At 35.4% G+C, this 19,790-nt stretch overlaps 2 protein-coding genes across 5 annotated transcripts in view; one reads left to right on the top strand and one right to left on the bottom strand.

The window, feature by feature from the left end:
- Positions 1–1,231: 1,231 nt before the first annotated feature.
- On the bottom strand, positions 1,232–7,235 carry si:ch73-27e22.7 (the record flags this gene model as incomplete). Its single annotated transcript, NM_001386849.1, is given in 4 exon segments — positions 1,232–1,579; positions 3,178–3,492; positions 3,618–3,666; positions 7,201–7,235. Coding segments are annotated over 3 exon segments (513 nt in total). The 3' UTR covers positions 1,232–1,427.
- A 44-nt stretch (positions 7,236–7,279) lies between these two features.
- The window catches only part of si:ch73-27e22.2, a 30,960-nt gene continuing 18,449 nt past the window's right edge, over positions 7,280–19,790 (top strand). The window contains exons 1-11 of one of the 4 annotated variants that reach the window (XM_073937288.1): positions 7,280–7,392; positions 7,484–7,530; positions 7,645–7,766; positions 10,754–11,083; positions 11,779–11,889; positions 13,111–13,160; positions 13,286–13,600; positions 14,017–14,337; positions 14,586–14,891; positions 15,941–16,246; positions 18,051–18,368. In XM_073937288.1, the coding sequence (XP_073793389.1) occupies positions 13,133–13,160; positions 13,286–13,600; positions 14,017–14,337; positions 14,586–14,891; positions 15,941–16,246; positions 18,051–18,368 (1,594 nt within the window). In that variant the 5' untranslated portion in view covers positions 7,280–7,392; positions 7,484–7,530; positions 7,645–7,766; ... (1 more) ...; positions 11,779–11,889; positions 13,111–13,132. Of the gene's footprint in view, positions 7,393–7,483; positions 7,558–7,644; positions 7,767–10,753; positions 11,084–11,778; positions 11,890–13,110; positions 13,161–13,285; positions 13,601–14,016; positions 14,338–14,585; positions 14,892–15,940; positions 16,247–18,050; positions 18,706–19,790 lie in introns of those variants that run through there. The other 3 variants (XM_073937289.1, XM_073937285.1, XM_073937286.1) reach the window with 3 other exon arrangements.

Raw genomic sequence — 19,790 nt, 5'->3', positions numbered from 1 at the left:
CAACTGTACATAATGTGAGTACGCCCTGAGCATGCAACAGTCTGGGTGGTACGCTGCTTTGGGGCTTCTCCACAGCATAACTCTAATGGATGCGAGAAACACAGTAAAGGTGGTCCCATCAGAGAACAATACATGTTTCACATTGTCCACTGCCTAAGATTTTTACTGCTGGCAGCATTGAAACTGATGTTTGGCACTGGCATAAGCGACCAAAGGTTTGGCTATAACAGCTCGACCATGTATATTGACCCTGTGGAAGGAGTTGAGGTGCACATTTAATTCTGAAGTAAGTTTTTTGGATACAATATGGGTTAACACCCAGAGAACTCTTTCAAACAGCTTTCACTTGTGTCCGCAGTTACTCCTGGTAGATGTGGTTCATCCTTCTTGGTGGTAGGGTGACATTAACCTGAATACTGTGGCTCTTGACACAGCCTTGAGTCTTCACAAAAACTTGCTGCCTTGGTCACAGATGTGCCAGTCATGTATGCGTCAACGGTTTGTCTTTTTTTTAACTCTGATGTGTCACCCATAATGTTGTGTGCTTAGCAATATTTGAAGCAAAACTTTGCTATTACTCTGCTTATTAAACCTTCAAACTCTACTCTTACTTATGGAATGTGCAATCAATAAAGACTGATCACCAGGTTGCTCAAATTTAGCCATGAAACCTCCAGCTCTAAACTGACCACTGTTTCAGTTTCATTGTCCAACCCCAGTATGTTCATTGTTATACAAATAGAAATAAATAAAACTTCAAAGATCATGAATGCCTGAAGTGTCCATCAGTAGTACCCTTCAAAATCTTTTATTCAGAAGGGCCCTTCAAAGTGGCCATGTTGAGGCAATTCGGTTTGGAACGACACTTCAATATGGAAGTTATTTTTGTTTTCACTTTGAAGTGCCCTTCATAGGGTGAACTATCTTCATAGGGTAAACTATCCCGATTGGACAAAATGCCTAGGACTTTTCCACAAAGCAGTTTTTGCCAAAATGTCAAAATAAAGAAAAAAATTTTGTCAGAAAATAATGACAAAAAAATGTGAGATATTTTAGTTATTGTTTGTTTGGCTTGATTCACAGATTCTGATCAGTAAAGATAAGTAAGTCAGTGATGAATGGTTTCAAATGCATGATGTTTTTTAAAATAATTTTTTTTGGTTAAGCTACACACTTAAAACTCATAACAAAATAAAATAATTGTAAAATTGAATATGAAACAAACTGGATTCTATCAAAAAGTTTTAATATATACTGCACTTCATCATTGGTTATTTGGTTAGTCTTTTACCTCAAGTGGTTAGGGTTATCTCAAGTGGTATCAAGAAAAATAATCTGTTGCTGCAAACTAAGGTGAATGCATCTGTGAATGAGTTCGCTATATGACGTTTACCCTAATGGATGCAATCATTCAAGAACATCTACAGTTAAACAGGGCTGCTGTCTGCTTGTTTTTGCACATTCCTCTTCTTTTGAAGACTTCTGGATCTGCATTCATAAATCAGTATAGCCACCGCGGCCAGGCCCACCACAGCAGTGAGAGCCAAAAGGATCACAGCGCCACTAGGGAGGCCATTTTCTGAGGGATGAAGTGTCAAACTGTTAGCAGTGTTAAAATGTTTAAATGATAATTTATAGAATTTACTACAACTAACTAGAAAAATCACAGAATAAATAAGATTTTAATAAAGAGTCCGCCCTCTGGCCTGATCAACTTTGATGAGAGTTACCAACAGAAGCTACATTGACCACTGAAAACAAGAAGCAGGTGTAAAGCAATTTCTCTGCTCAAAAGATCACATTTTCCCCTGAATATAGTATATACATTAAGAGTATAGATAGATTAAGAAGATTTAAATGAAGGGAAAGCTGAGTAAAGTTTATTTGTGTAGATGATTAGAGGTTTCATTTTAAATTTTAAGTAACTACGTAACAAGACTGGCCATGTTTGTTCTACACTGCTGAAGCAATCAGAGCTGTTGGATTTACGTTATGTTAGCCCATCATTTTCTTCTAAACTTTAAAAGTTGCTGTTCGACTGAGAGAGTAATGGGGGTAAATATTCAAGTAATATAAACAGTTTATATCTTATGTGAATAAAGCACATCATCTAGTTATATTTTTAAAAAGTATTATTATTGCCATCTCCAGACAATAGTGTGTATTTTAGAAATCTTAGATGTTATGTTTCGCAAGTAGTTATTTGTATTTAATGTATGAAACCTAAAATGAATGTTATTTGTTTGTAAATACTAGTAAATTGCAATTTCTGACTAGCATCGTGCATCTGTGTCTATGTCTCAGTGCATGTCGTCAGATTTGAATTGAGAAATTGATGATGTGCACTCTAAACATCCTAATCACACCAGTGTGAATGCACTGGGTTCCATTCAGAAGTACTCACCCCTATGCCCTAATCCCTCCCGAAAATCCCTCTGAAAGACTCAGAGTATTGGGCCCTTTTGAACTGGTGTGTTTAGATTTTTTTCTAAACTTTCTATATTTGGTGAATAAAGCACATCATCTACAGTAGTTGAATTTAAAAAGTATTATTACTGCCATCTCCATAGACATGAGTGTGTATTTTAAAAACCTTACATGTAGATTCGTTAGTAGTTATTTGTATTTAAATGTATGAAACCTAAAATGAATGTTATTTGTTTATAAACACTGATAAATTGTAATTTCTGACTAGCATCGTGCATCTGTGTCCATGTCTCAGTGCATGTCGTCAGATTTGAATTGAGAAATTGATGATGTGCACTCTAAACGTCTTAATCACACCGGTGTGATTGCACTGAGTTTCATTTGGAAGTACTCATCCTTATGCCCTAATTCCTCCCCAAGATCAATCTGAAGGGATCAGAGGATAGAGATGAGCCCTTTTGAATTGAAGAGTTTGTTCGACCGATAATGGACTTTAAGACTGTTACAAGTGACATCACCATGCACTGCTCAATGGATCATGGCCTGAAGTGTCCATCAGTTGTCTCAATTTAAATGGCCTTTTAAAGTGGCCAGTTTTAAGCACTACAGTTTGGAACAGCGCTGTCATATAGTTTTCACTTCAGAGGATGTGTAAACATGCCCTTAGTGGGTTTGAGTCATTTAGACTTATTTGAACCCTGATTTACAGTAGTTAAATGTAAATATATACTTCAGACAGGGTGTTCTTACCTTGGACAGTCAGCTTGAATGTGTTGAGTAGCATTTCTTCGTTGGTGTCGATTACATTATAATCTCCAGAGTCTGTTATTCTGATGTTGTTGATGGTCAGAGATCCAGTCTGATCTAGCTTCAATCTACCTCTGAAACTCCCATCAAGAGCGTCTTCGTGCAATGTGATTTTATACGGACCACTGCTGATCTCGGCTATGAGAATGTTCTGAGGTCCAAACTTCCACTCGATGTCCCTGTTTCTTTGTATTTCTAAAGTGATCGAATCTCCTTCCACCACTGACACTGGCTGCACTATAACAGCACCAGACTCACCTGGAGAATAAAAATAATGATAGTTTGATAATATCTTTAAGAACATGTAACTAATACACACTTGCCTGAAGTTGACATTTTTAAAGAACTTCACCGATTTTAACAGTACTGTTCAAATAACTTACCAAACAGGATCAATAGGGTCAAACTGTAGACAATCAGGTGAATCATTTTCTTCAGCAGTTTGAACACCAGAACAAATGTATAAAATGGAAGATTTCAGTTGTGCAGCGAGAGATCGCTTGTGGCAAACAGAGAAATGGGTCCTGGCTGAAATACATATGAAAGTGATGTGTGAAAAAATACCCCTAAGCACCTCCTGTCAAAGTCTTTAGGCCTTCCCACCTTGTCTTATTTAGTCTTAGTGTTTCTGCATATTTCCGTGCTAGTGTTATGTCAATTTGTCCCACTCTGACATAATTGTCTACCATAGCACAAATCTAATGGCTGTATCTATCAGTTAAGCCTACCTTATAAAAAAAAAAACATCCTACAGTACGCTTCTGCTTTTGTGTTTGTGATGATTCCGAAGATTCTGATTTCATTACATTATCCTATCAGTGTGAAATAGAAGTATATAAAGATAAACAAAAAGATATAGCATGATTATACAGTGCAAAATACCTTATTATACTAGGTAGGATAATTTTACAGTAAAATAGCTAATCAGCAGTGTTGGGGAAAGGTATTTTTGAAAGTAATGCATTGCAATATTGAGTTACTCCCATAGTTACCTTTTATGTTAATGTGTTATGTTACTTTTGAGTTACCTATCGACTTGCTGAGGCTTGATCTCTTTCAGAACTTGCAGGGTTTTATGTTCTACTTTTTAAAATAGAGGAGCTCTGGAATTAACAACACACCATATAGCCTACACCTTGTTTTACCTCTTTAAAAAAACACATACAAAATACAATTTAGGTTAATGTTATCTTCTGAGAACGTACAGACCTCAAAACTGCATTTCATTCTTCTTTGTTTTATTTTTGCAATTGTAAATACAGGGTAAATACTTTAATTCCACTTTCTAACAACACTTGCACTGCACAGATACTGTAGATCTTAAAAATTAATTTTCGAATCATTTTATTTGATTATGAAGAGTCACATACAATTTTGTTATTCTGTTTCATTTCATTTGAATATAAAATAGACCTAAAATAATATTAAAACACCTGTATATAGAAAAAAGGTCAGATAACTGAGCATACATTCGTTCATTCATTCATTCATTTTCTTGTCGGCTTAGTCCCTTTTATTAATCTGGGGTCGCCACAGCGGAATGAACCGCCAATTTATCTGGCAAGTTTTTACGCAGCGGATGCCCTTCCAGCCGCAACCCATCTCTGGGAAAGAGAACTGAGCAGTAGAATGTAAATAATGTGTTTGTGAATCATTTGTCTACTGTAAACAACCACAGTAAAACACCCAGTTAAATTAATCGCTTATTCTTCAGGACACAAAAAAGTAAGTAAAATAAAATTGTCTTAAAAAAGGTTCAGCACCCGTGTAAACATCTGAAATCTTTACTTGACAAATGCTGACAAATACAAACCAACTTCATCTGCAGTGAAGACAGCAGCACAAACCAATACACATTTAAACTGCTATTTTCCTGGTTCAAGCGGAAGTCTGGCTGACCTGTTGTTGTTTTTTTTGTGTGTCAGACTTCTTACCTTAAATGCAGTCAACAGAAAACAGCCGTAGTAATCATCTAACCATATCTGTAGTAATTATACAGCTGACTGGGTGAGTTCTCTTTGGGAAGTTCTGTGTAGGCGGAAGTAAAGATACCATTCTGAAAACGTTGCCCTATAGACGTTTCTGGAGATCGCGAAACACGTCCCGGGGGGTACGTTTTTTTGCAGTTTTTGTTTTCTCGAATCCACGAGAGGCTGCTGTGTATGCTTTTTGAGATCTCAAAATTGTCTCATGAGTGGCATTTGCGCCTGCTGTTCTCGTGTAAACCCACCAGAGGATGCTGTCGACTGACTGTTTGACTGACCAATCGACTGACCCAGCTTCCTCCTTCCCTAAACCCAACCAATTTTATTAAATATATTTAGACAGTGGCCTCCGCCTCCCCCATGCATTTGGACATTTTAATACTATTGTTTACACTCATCATAACAGGTAGTGTTGTAAAAAAGGGGTTACAAGGGAAAGTCTTATTTTCTTTTTCATGAAAAAATTGTATTTGTCTGAACTTGAATTGTATTAACTGAACTTCTGTATGAATGTGATAAGCTTTGCATACTAATGAAGCATTTTTGCAGAAGTACATGAAGCTGATGGAGATGCACAGGACTGATTGTCTAAAATTTAAGCTTTGCAGCTAAACTTCCTGTCAGCAGAAATGTGTTAAAACTGAACACAGAATATATGCAGTTGAGAAAAGCTTAAAATTTTAATGGTGTGCAGAGAATTCGTAGAAAAAGAGGATGCGTGTATGAGTGTGGCCAATAGAGGACTGGAGAATGATTGACAAGTGACGAATTCCACTAAACTCCACCTGTTAATATCAGCTGCCACAAGTTGAAATGAAAACTACGGAGCACCCGGAGGAAACTCATGCCAACACAGGAAGAACATGCAAACTATTGACCTTTTTGCTGTAAGGAGATTGTGTTACCCACTGCACCACCACGCCACATAATTGATGTTTCATTTTACAAATAAATGTAAATGAGCCACTGTTTTTAATTTTAAACTTTAACAGATTCCTATTATTTTTACTAATGATATATTATGTAATGCATTTGTATTTTTTAAAAAAAGTATTACATTTTTTTTATTGTAAATCTTTAGGAAATATTTTTGGTACATCAAAAAGTGTGGTTATTATGACCATCTGACAAACTAATCCAGCTAAAAAAACAGTTCTTAAAGTGTCATTTAAATGCAGTATTTAAGTAACTTAATTAATAAGAAAATGAGGCAAATAACTGCAAAAAGGTCCAGTTTTTGAGAAAAAAAAGATCCACCCCTTTTGGCTGGTTACGGGCCTTTAACCTCAGTTTCTTGTTCTTAGCAGACAGGAGTGGCACCTGATGTGGTCTTATTATTTTCGATGTGGTGGGATTATTATACATTATCATTATGGTAATCTAAGAAACATGTTGCCTGGTTAATTTAGGCATACAGTACTTTTAGGCAAAAAAAAAAAAAACATGATTTTGTGCTATATATTATCCACACTTCTGCACTTTTATAAATCGTGCATCTCTAAAATGTAAATTTTCACCAGAAAGGTCTTAGTGAATATTTTTATACTAACTATATATATATATATATATATATATATATATATATATATATATATATATATATATATATATATATATATATATATATTCTCAAAAAATATTTATCTTTTTATATTTTCTATCGGGTCATTATTTGTCTGATTTTTGTGTTTGTGTGTTTTATAATTTCATTCCTATTTATGCCTATATGCTTTAGCCGACCTTTTATTATTTAGGAATTGATAATTCTTTCGCAGAAGTGAGTTTTTTGTCACTTGACTGATTGTTTATCCCATTTATTTTTCACATCTCATTTTAAACAAATCTAATCAAAGGTAATCTCTTTTAAAATTAGTCCCTCGAAATGCCTAATTGTGTTATTGCTTTTGTTAAACATGAATCTATTCTGTATTTATTTCCCCCCATAAAAGCAAACAAAAGCGGGGATAGGCACGAATGCAACCAGGAAACTCCCAATTTTTCCGATTTATCCAGTCAGCTGTCCGATTTGTCCATGTCAGCTGTTTCGTGCTTTTCGGCGCATGCTCTGTGTCCGACCCCCAGCCTGAAAGTAGATGGCATAGCGGGACATGGCTTACTTCAGACTGGATTAACGTATTCTGCGGGATACTAGTCGAGTCGCAGTGAAAGTCAGGTACGTCTGAAAGTGACAAACTTGAGTAACTCGTGGATACTGACTCGAGACGGTAACTTTTTTGAATGGTTCAACTTCGATCTGTTTTCAGAGCTGTTCACTTCAACAGTCAACACGAACGCGGGAGGGACAAAAGTTGTGAGTTGCAGTCATTGACTGTAAAAGGTTGCATTGAACTCGGGTTTATAATTTAACTCGCTTCTTATATTTTGTCTTTAAGTTAATTCATTAAGTCTTTTGTCAAATCTCCAGATTTGTTGCTGTCAGAGTGTGCTTTGTGGCTCAGGAAAAAACACTAGATAACAGCTTGGCTGGAATCGGCAACAATATGAAGATCGTTTTACAGATCATTCTGTTTCTACTACCAGCATGCGGTAAGTGTGTGATTTGTGTTAATTTGGGCTTTTTTCGGTTTCACTTTCATTTCAGTTATCAGCAATGTCATCTCATTTAGTTGCAATATTTATTGATTAATTTAGTTAATTTAATACCCTGCTAAAAAATCCAGCTTAAACCAGCCTAGGCTGGTTGACTGGTTTTAGCTGGTCGACCAGGCTGGTTTTAGAGGGGTTTTGGCCACTTCCAGGCTGGTTTCCAGCCATTTCCAGCCTGGTCTTAGCTGGTCAGGCTGGAAAATGACCAGCTAAATCCAGCTAAAACCAGCTTGACCAGCCTGGTTTAAGCTGGACATAGCTGGTTTTGGCTGGGCTCCCAGCCTGCTAGGCTGGTCAAGCTGGTTTTAGCTGGTCATCTCCCAGCCTAACCAGCTAAGACCAGGCTGGAAATGGCTGGAAACCAGCCTGGAAGTGGCCAAAACCCCTCTAAAACCAGCCTGGTTGACCAGCTAAAACCAGCCAACCAGCCTAGGCTGGTTTAAGCTGGATTTTTCAGCAGGGTAAGTATATAATTCTTTTCACTCTTATGGCACACATTTTGTAAAATGCATTTTTCATGAAAATTATCACTGGTGTTACTTTTCAAATAGGTAAAACCACTGAACATCACTGTGTTTCTCAATGGTGATTAATTTGTGTCACCAGTATGTCACCTGTTTTTCCCCTCCACATCAATTGGAATGTAATAATTTACTAACATGTAAACAATGTAATCACTTGCTATGTCACTGCTTGATTAGTTGGCGAATAACCAATCAGAGCACTCTCTTCAGCAGACACTGATACTACAGTACAGCTGAACGGAGCAAACAAGCTCTAATGTTAACCCAACGAGAGGCTGAGCTACTGTTCCAGTTGCATGAAAGTCCTTAAATTAAGAAATCTCTTAGTTTGAAAGTCAAGGTCTAAAGGGTCAACTTAAGGAATTTAAGGCTACCATGAAGTATTTTCCCTTAATGATCTAAATGTAATTAGTTGGCCCACACAGAATCCGTGCACTCAGAAATCTGCAGATTTCCACAGATTTTTAGCTCATCATTGTGTCTATGTATTTACTTTTGTAAATGTGTGTACATTTATATTTATTCAGTTTTTAAATAAATTTCAGTAATATTGACAAATATGAAATTGTCCACTAATTTTTATTTATAATTTAATTTGTAAAGTAATATTTTCTGTCTTTTTATCTGAGACTTGCTTTTACCAAATAAGTTAATCTAATTGGATTTGCATTGTAAACATTAAATAAAAATTAAGAGGGTATTATTTTTTGTTTCATATATTAAGTGTTTAGTTACAATATTCCCAATATCATTCCTCATAAATCCGCAGATTTTATCTTTTTACTAAATTCTGCACAGAAATAGCACAAAATGTCAGCAGATTCTGTATGGCCCTACGCATTAGTAATCCTTAGTAACCATTTCCCTTTAACAAATTTAAGAGAACAAAACAGCCCTTAAGTGAGCAAATGACACACAAAATGCAAGCATTCTCACCCAAATAAAATGTTTTAGATAAAACCAGGATTGTAAAAACAAAAATATAGATTAATGATAGCATAAAACCATTTAATGAACAAACTAAAATACACAGCATGTCGATAGCATGTCTGCTCAGGAGTGCATCCATATAAAGTGTTTCAGCGTAGCTTCAAAAATCTCTACTACGTGATCCTAGCTCAGTTTTAAAGGTTCTTCATACATAATGTCGAGATAGGAAAGTAAACGGCACAGATGGTGCGCATTGCAGAGTTATTGCGAGACAAGTATTTGTTTCATTACAATCGGTTTATGGAACCATGGTTCCCATTGCCTTATGTTGGAAACTACTGTGAAACACTTAGAAAAGGCACTTAGACACTTCACACTGACAGTTACACATTTGTTGCAATGTTCTTAATGAAATCCCTTAACACAGGGACACCCTTAAGTTAAATTACTTAAGGACGCACATGCAACCAGGCACTGAGCTGCTGAGCTACTTTAGTCTGAAAATGCTTTGTAGATATGGGCCTGTGCTCGGTTGCATGGATGTTTAACTAGGCGTAACTTTCATGCCACTGGACACAGATCTTAAGTTTAGTTTAGTTTCTGTTGGATTCAGGTCAGGTGATTTTATTATAGCTTTATTTTATTTTCTGAAAGCAGTTGAGAGTTGTTTTAAGGACATTATGTCAAAGTTAGATCAGCCTGTACTGTGTTTTTCCACTTTATTTTGAGTGTGACTTTAAATCCAGACGTCCATGGGTTATTAAATTAGATTTTCATTGATAATATTTTGTTGTCAGCACATTCAACTGTGTAGAAAGTATTTAATAATACGAACTTTTGATTCATTCAGATCTAGGATGTGTTTATTTATTTTGAGCAGTGCATTTAACTGTATTTAGGAAAAATGTGAACGCAATTAATGCCTTTTTCATATTTAATTTTATTAAAATTAAAAATAAATGTAACCTAAAAATAAATCAACTATCTTTTTACCATTTAGATTTGTTATTTTAAATGTTCTCATTTAAGTTTTTTGCGGAACATAACCTATGTTTTTAAGAATGTTGGTAACTAAATTGTTCTGGAGCAGCAGAAAATGTTCAAACTATTTACCAGTTTAATTATATGTTTAATCAAAATATATCTTTCTAAAACAGTTTTTTTTCGTTCATGTCTACTTCAAAAATTTTGCATTTGACAATTATTTTAAAAAATATATCTTGCTATTTCTAATAATTTTGTTAAAACATTATTGGACTGAAGTTGAAGGCTTTCAAGCCATTGAAAAGGAAGTAAACTGATAAATGTTTTATTACTTAAACAGAAAACAAACATGCAGCACCAGACTCTCACAGATGAATGTCAAGTAAACAGAAACCAAAACCAAAAATTCAATTCAATATGTTCATGAGACTAGACGTGCGTCCCACTAACATTCAGTGTTTCAATCACCGATTCTTGTTTGTTCTGCAGGTGTGTTTAGTACTGAAAGGAATGTGTCAATGTCAGTGATAGGAGGACAGTCTGTGACTCTTTACCCTAACACTACTGATATAATGGAAATCAATCGACTGATATGGCGGTTTTTAAAAAATGGAAATTTACTAATCGCTAAAATCAGTGGAAATGGAATCACCTATCCCCCTAATGGCACTGAGATATTCAGAGGCAGACTGAAGCTGGACAATCAGACCGGATCTCTGACCATCATAAACATTAAAACCTCAGACGCTGGACTTTATAAGGCTGAGATCAACAGTAATAATTTGAATTTTATTTTTTTCTTCGAAGTTACAGTCAATGGTAAGGACATATTTATTTAATTGCTTTGTTTCCGTTTTATGTATATATGTTTATATATATATATATGTATGTATGTATATATGTATATATATATATGTATATATATATATATATATATATATATATATATATATATATATATATATATATATATATATATATATATATATATATATACACATGTGTATATATATATATATACATATATATATACATATATATATATATATATAAATATGTATATGTATATATATGTATATATATATATATATATACACATGTATATATATATATATATATATATATATATACATATATATATATATATATATATATATATATATATATATATGTATATATATATATATATATATGTATATATATATATATATATGTATATATATATATATATATATATGTATATATATATATATATATATATATATATATACATGTGTATATATATATATATATACATATATATACATATACATATTTATATATATATATATATATGTATATATATATATATATATATATATATATATATATATATATATATATATATATATATATATATATATACATACATATATATATATACATACATACATACATACATACATATATATATATAAACACACACACATATACACATAAATACAGTATGTGACGTTTTTCTTGATCATTTCCAGGTTTATCTCCAGGTGCTGCAGCAGGAATATCTGTTGTCGTTCTTCTGCTGGTGTTTGTAGGAGCAGCTACTTTTGTGTATTACTATTTCCAAAAATTACCTAATATAAGACGTAAGTATTACAGTCAAGACAACAAGAGATAAATGAATGATGTGGTTACAGGACAGTTTGAATGTAAATTTTTTCCATATATAGATAATAGTTATGATGTTGAGGTTCATGTTGACCTATTACTTATATTCAATATTTCGTCAATTATGTTCAATGTTTTATCAAATCAATTATTTTCTGATCCTGAAAGAGTATTTTTTTCAAAGTAAGTATTAAAATATGCTATGTAAAATATGGAGCTTCATTGTGCTACGGCAGAGGTGTCACATTGAAGATTTCACACATCGTATTTAAAATATTTTTAACATTAGCTCTGTTGAAATTTGGTTTTGAGCAGTAATAACTGAAGTCTGTGATTGTTCAGAGTTGACCTGCATTGTATTAAGACATTTGCTTGGTTTGTGTATATTTGATCAGTCTGACTTGCATCTGTTTTTGTTTGTGCCACTGTATGTGGTTTTAATCATCTTCTTAACTGTTACAGTCACCTCTGGTTCTGTCCTGTATGGCACTAGAGTGTTTTGGTTGTGTGTTCCCAGACTGCATTTCCCATATACCACTGCACTCATTACAGTCTGATCATCTCCAGCTGTTCCCTGTTTACATATTAGTTTTTGCTATTTAATATGTCCATATGAAACAGCTTTCACACTGGATGCGAAAAGTGTTGCGATATGAGGTTTATTTATTTTTAGGATGTGAGCCGTGCAATGGTGGTTTGTTTTTGCAACAACCACTAGAACATCAGACTGCACTGTTAACTAGCACATACTTGGCGGTCAACGTTTAAAATAGCTCATATAACAGTCTAGGGAAATTCCATTTTTTTACACATACTTATCAATGCATGAGGATTACATGCTGACTGGAAAAGCAAAACCTGCTCAAATGACACACTGACAGGACATAAATAAATTCTTACAATATTCCTTTATATTGTTTATTAAAATAATTACTTATTACAAAGTGTTTTTGGGCAAAGTGGATTCAACTTTGGGTTTGTGACCTTAAATTTTGGTGCATGCCTAGTTTTCTTTGTTGTATTTGGTTTGTTTTACTGCTTTGGCTGTTCATTGTGCTTATAGTTTTTGCATGTTTTCTTGTTTGACCTTGTGATTCCTTGAGTTTTTGTTACGCTAGAATACATTATTATTATTGCAGTAACATACTGCAAGCCAGAGTTTTCCTTGACATTAACAACACTGCATGTTTGGTTTTCAGATGAAATCAGTAAAGCAGGAGAATGAAAGTGTCTGCATCTCTACTAACAAGTCAGTTCATGTAGCATCATTGGTTATTAATTTAAGTTCAACTATATTTTATCAAATACTCATAAAATTCATAAGATGAATTAATATTATCAACATTTCACTGTGTTTATGTGCTGCTGTGACAGATGATGCGAAGATCGTGTCTGTGAAGGAGGGAGAATCTGTCACTCTACAGCCTGATGCTGTAATTCAGAGAGACGATCAGATACTGTGGATGTTTGGACCGCAAGAGACTCTTATTGCTGGAGTCAATGGAAATACCAGAGAGATCTCCACAGGTGATGGTGCTGATGGGAGATTCAGAGACAGACTGATGCTGGACTCTATGACTGGATCAGTAACAATAAGAAACACAGCAAGCGAACATGTTGGAGTCTATAAACTGAAGATCATCAGCAGCACTGGGACCTCATACCAAACCTTCATTCTTACTCTCATACGTGAGTATCTCAAGTCTTTAAATGAAAGTCAGTGATTAAAACTCAGAAGTAAAGATAAGGTGCCTGTTCAATGATGGGAACTAAACAAACTCAGGATATGATTACTAAGTTTACTAAACAGAACCACACTAGTGCAATCAGACTTTGTTTATAACCTGACCCCGATTATCAACCATCACTGTTAACTCAGATTTTGATCCGGAGTTAATGAGTGTGGACACATGAAGGTGGGACATTAGCAGCAACCAGCCAATCAAATGCCATAAAAAAGCTGATGATGTGACAACAAAAGTGATTACTTCTGACATATTGTTGACAGCTCAGTTCATAGGCAAAGTGATGAGTGTATATTTGTGTATATTTAACGTTCATTCTCTGTATTTCTCTGTTTCTGTGTGCTTCTGTCACAAATGAAGAGGATGTAATGTCAGTGACAGAGGGAAATCCTGTCACTTTAGACACTGACACTGAAATACAGAAAGGCGATTTGATCCTGTGGATGTTTGGAGATGAAGACAGTCTTATTGCTCAAATGCGAAAGACTAGAATTATTGGAATGACCAGAATGACGCTCGACAGTCCTGATGCGAGATTTAAAAACAGACTGACCCTCGACAAGATGACTGGATCTCTGACCATCGCAGACATAAAAAAATATCACACAGGACTGTACAAACTACAGATCAGCAACAGCAGCAGGGCAACCACAAGCAAGAACTTCAAAGTGCTGGTAAACTGTGAGTATTTCTGTGATGGTGTTTAGTGTAGAATAAATGTTCCCTTCTGGCTTTGTTTGGCATTATTTTCACTGAGAAAGCTCTTAAATATTTCATGACATATTATTATGTACATTTAAAGTTATTTTGTAATTCTAACTGTTTTCGAATGGGCTTCATCACCTTAATAATTAACTTGCATTTGTTTATTATCTTAGCAAAGTGATTGACGATCTAATTTCTTTCTTCTGCACTTTTGCAACAAAAAGTCATCAAAGTGTCAGTGACAGAGGGAGATGCTGTCATGCTAAAGGTTAATAGTGAAATAAATAAAAAAGATCAGATACAGTGGCTGTACGAAGAAAACACTTTTATACCTGAAATCAAGAAAGGGAACAAGGAGATCTTTCCAAATGATACAACTGATGGAAGATTCCAAGACAGACTGACTTTGGATGATAAGACTGGATCTCTGACCATCAAGAACACCAGACCTGAACACAGTGGATTTTATACACTAAAGATCAACAGCGGCAAAGGGTCATCGGACACACGGTTCATCGTTATTGTCAAAGGTGAGTCTGTGATTTAGCTCAAACTCCTCCATGTTCTGACTTCATCTCTGGATGCACTCAGCATATGCATTAAAAATGGACATACCATCTCCCACCACCAAGAGACAGTATTTAAATTTTACAAAAAGAGAACACGGAGTTACAAAAATATACATGGAATACTAGGCCTACAAACAGTTGTACCAACCTTACAATTCAATACTACAGTACATTGGTACAGTGATGTAATGAAACATTTACTTACCGTATAATGTGGTGCAGTATATAGTACTGGTAAGTCTTGCCCATCCGTAAAAACCCACTGGACCTCTAGATTGAAAAATCGTCAATTTCAACAGTTTTTCAATTATTTTCTCACATTCACTTGCATTGATGGATCTTCAATCTAGAGGTCCTGTGGGGTTTTATGGATGGGCGGGACTTACCAGTTCTATAGCATGTCATAATTGCTGTCAACATTTACATTCTCTAAATCTTCAGATTACGGTGGACACTACTGATGTTTGGTTGTACTCTATGTCCAGCCTCCCTCATTCTCATATCATGGACAAGAACATGGTCAATCACAGTACCTCTGATTTCATCAGATATCAATGTTCTTTGTCTTTGCTGACCACTTCGACCTCCTCTCACACAAACCCTTCCTCTTAGATTTCTGTCCATTGTAGAGCCCCACAAACCAGTGCTCTTTGAACTAGCTTACTATATGTTCCCTCACATCATTAGCCACAAGTGTGATCAGTTTTGAGTTGTACTCAAGTGGTGACACCTGTGCTTTAATTGTGTTTGACTTTTGTCACCTGTGCTCACCAATATGCAGCACTGGTGCATTACAATGGAAATGTTTCTAAACAGGTGAAGAGTGGTTTTGCCAAAATAGTTATTGATTCAATTAGTGGATTCGGGCAACTTAGAATTTAGTTCAGACAATAGGGTTTAATGCTTTAGCAATTGAGAAAAACTGTATTACCTCCAGTCTTTTAGTCAACCTTTAGTTTTTTTACATTGTGACTTGATCTAATTTCAACCTTTTTTTTTCTTCTTCTAAGCGAGTATGATATTAGGGAAGAAGGGAAACAACACCACTTTGAATGTTAATGCTGAATTACAAAGGGATGGTCTGATCCTGTGGATGTTTGGAGATGAAAACAACCTCCTAGCTCAAATGAATGGAGAAACCTCAGAGACCACATTTACTGAAGCCGACGAGAGATTCAGAGACAAACTGCTGCTGGACAAGATGACTGGATCTCTGACCATCAGAGACATCACAAACGAACACTCTGGAGCTTATAAACTACACATCATCAGCAGCAAAAAGTCCATCTACAGCTCATTCAGAGTATTTGTGTTTGGTGAGTCTTCCAGTTTAATAGACTTTACTATCATAATAAAATATTGGCATCTGAATTAGACTAAATTCAAATAGATTTTATAGCAGTTTACATGATACAAATCACTTAAAAGGATGGATTTGGACTGTGGGAGAAACCAGAGCACCCAATCGGAACCTGCAAACCCCACACAGAAACCAGTGATTATTATTTTTTCTGTGAGACAACAGTTCTATGCATCTAGCCTGTCTTGTTACTTCATATTACTAATTAGTGATGGCTGCTTTCTAATGGCCCGTTTCCACTGAGTGGTACGGTTTGGTTTGGTACGCTTTTATGGCCGTTTCCACTGTCAAAAGGCGTACCGAACCAAACTGTACCGTACCACTTTTTCGGGACCCTTTAGAAAGGGTCCCAAAAGGTGGAGCTACACACGCAGCTGAACGCTATTGTTTTACAGCGATACGTCGTTCGTAGACTCAACAAGCCAGAATGTAAACAAAGGACCCTCCATGTTTGAAATACACAGCGAGAGATTACAGCGGAATTATAAATACATATGCAGCCATGGTCGATCCTGCAAACAAACCCTGTCATTGTGATAAACAGCCACAAAGCCATGGAGAAAAGCAGATTCACCCTGTGCCACGTAGTTTTTTAATGAGCCAGTCTGAAGCCTGAGTGGTTTCGCTTTCTTTCTTGCGCTCGCCGCGCGTTTCTAGCTGAAATAACAAACTTCTTGATCTGACAATAATAACATGCACTTGATTATTGACAAGCTTTGGAAACCCAATCCTGTGAGAAGCTGACAAACGCGAAAATGACACATTCAGAAAGAAAAGGACAAACGCAAGAGTGGAGCGCTGGAAAAAAGGCGAAGCCAAGGAGCACGTTATTTCTTCAGCAAACGTGAACAAACTGCCTTGTTTTAATCTTTATTATCACCTTTTGGACTAATATGAACCGGGAATGATGGAATGACTCTCTAACAGAGGCTTCATGTGCTGCTGAAGATGACAGACACAGATGAGAGGTTTTCACTGACTGTAGGCTATACTTTGTGTTGTTTTGAACCTAATCTGTTTTAATCTGCAGTAATAATCAACTCCTGTTTATAGAAGTTATAGAAAAGTTAGTATTAAAATTTTATACACAAATATTTATGTGTATAAAACATCTGTTTTGTGAGAAGTGCTGTTCATATGATATGTGAACGACCTGTGCAGCTTTATTGTAGACATTTTCTCGAGCGAAAATGACGTCGACTGAAACTTTGTCATACACCACGCCCACCAAAAGGGTACCCTTGCTAGTGGAAACGCAAGCCTGATAAAGGTGACCCGTACCGACCCGAACCGTATCATACTGTACAAGTCAGTGGAAACGAGCCATAACATGTCAAAACATTTACAAATTGTTTGTTTTGAATAAGTGTTTCGAAGTGCATATCATATTTTCAAGGTTACATCATTTCAGTGAACATTTTTAAAAAATCAATGGTTCCTTAGGGATGACATGTGATACCCTAAAATCCACATGAATCATGAGGGTTCCCTATGATCGCCCACTAGTGGTGAATCACTCAACAAGCCTTGACATTTAAAATAAGAATGAATATTATGAATACACTTTATATGATATTGGATGATAAGCTAAGTGCTTTATAGTTTATACTTTCAATTTTAAGTTTGAAATAAGTTTGAAAAACGTTTTTGAAAATATTGGAAAAAATAGGGAAATACTTAAGGACACACAGTCTTATTAAAATAGATAGTATAACTTTAGTTAATCTCAGTCTGAGTATCTTTCTCTGTTTGTTCTCCAGGTCACTCTGTTTCAAATACTGTGTCGGTGAATGCGGGAGAAAGTTTAATTTTGATCATTAATTTTAATATAAAGCTAGGTGAGAAGCTGCAGTGGACATTTGATGAAGATGTGATTCTTGCATCTGGAATGAACGGAGACGTCAGAGAAACTTCATACGGGGATGATAAGAGATATAAAGGCAGGCTGGAGCTTCACCATCAAAGTGCATCTCTGACTGTGAAAAACACCAGAAGCAGCGACTCTGGAGAATATCAGCTGTTGATCTGCAATAAACGTGGGCAGAACTATTGCTTCAAAGTCAATGTTACCATTTCTGGTGGGTAACTTAACTTTTAACTTAAAACGATACCCAATCCATAATTGGGTTTTCTTTCTAATTTCTCTAACATATTTGCTCAACTAAATCCTTGAAATGACAATCTGCATTTTAATGGACCTAAACAAGGCCTGGAAGATCTCACTACATTTGTGACCCTGGGCCCATATTTATAAAGCTTCTTAAAATCTTAAGTTTGAAAGTAAATTTCATGAATTTTCAGCACATAAAAGCAAGTTATCACATTTCTTATAGCTAATGACGTTTACACTTCCAGTTATTATGTTGGCTTGAGTAAGCCAACATACTGTTATACTACTCTGTCCTTGAAAACAAACGTATCTCCTCCTAGGCCGTTCATGCCACAAGGCCCAAATGTGGTCAAAATGTGCCTTCTACATTCAAGATTGTTGCTATATCTCCTCATGCCTTTAAGACTTATTGTTTTTTTTAATAAAAAATGTTAACTATTACATTTTTATAATCCGAGCATATAAAAAAATTATACAAGCCCCAAATTTGGCCAAAAGCTGTATTTAGATGCGTTAGATTTTGTTGCTACATCTTTAAGGTTTATCAGACTTATAGTTTTCCAATAAATAATTTTTAAGCATTATTTTTCTCAAAATATGGCAAGCCATTTTTGACTTAAACTCCATATTTTTTACTGATATGGCAAGCCATTTTTGCATGTATCACTTTCACACCTAATAGGCATTGTATTTTCAAAACAATACGGCATAAAGTTCATTCCCTTAGTCCCTTTATTAATCAGGGGTCACCACAACGGAATGAACCGCCAACTTATCCAGTATTTGTTTTACACAGCGAATGCCCTTCCAGCCACAACCCAACACCAGGAATACATAATGTTCAAGTCCAGTTTTTGACACTCATAAAGACTGTCATAGAAACATGGGGGTTGATTAAGATCACTCATATTGCCAAGAAGCTTTGATGTATCATCACTAACCTGTCAAATGTCCCCATAGCAATAAAACAGTTTAACCTAGCAACCATTTAAAAATAGCAATATCTCTACATCAGAACATCATAGGGACCTGGGCATTGGCTTGTTTGACTCATGCTAGCAAATGGGACTTCCTGTGTACTATGCATGGTAACAATGATAATGGAAGCCAAGTGCTAATAACGATTAGCTACATGCTATGAATGATTATCTAAATGCAATAACATATGCTAGAAATGCCTACTAAGTATTAGCATTTGATCAAACATGTTCACGAGCATTACCTTTTAGCAACTGCTTGGCAACCACCTAACAATGCCATAATTGTTTTAGCAACTGCCTAGCAACCACTTAGCAACGCCGCCATGCTTTCTGCCAACTGCCATTCCCATTCCTAGCACAGTCACGTTGGCTTTCTCAAGCCAACATCAAAGTTTATTAATGAACTTTAG

Source organism: Danio rerio, chromosome 22 (assembly GCF_049306965.1).
Source record: "Danio rerio strain Tuebingen ecotype United States chromosome 22, GRCz12tu, whole genome shotgun sequence".
NCBI lineage: Eukaryota > Metazoa > Chordata > Actinopteri > Cypriniformes > Danionidae > Danio > Danio rerio.
The sequence above is the reverse complement of the archived record's forward strand: the minus strand, read 5'-3'. Positions and strand labels throughout refer to the sequence as shown.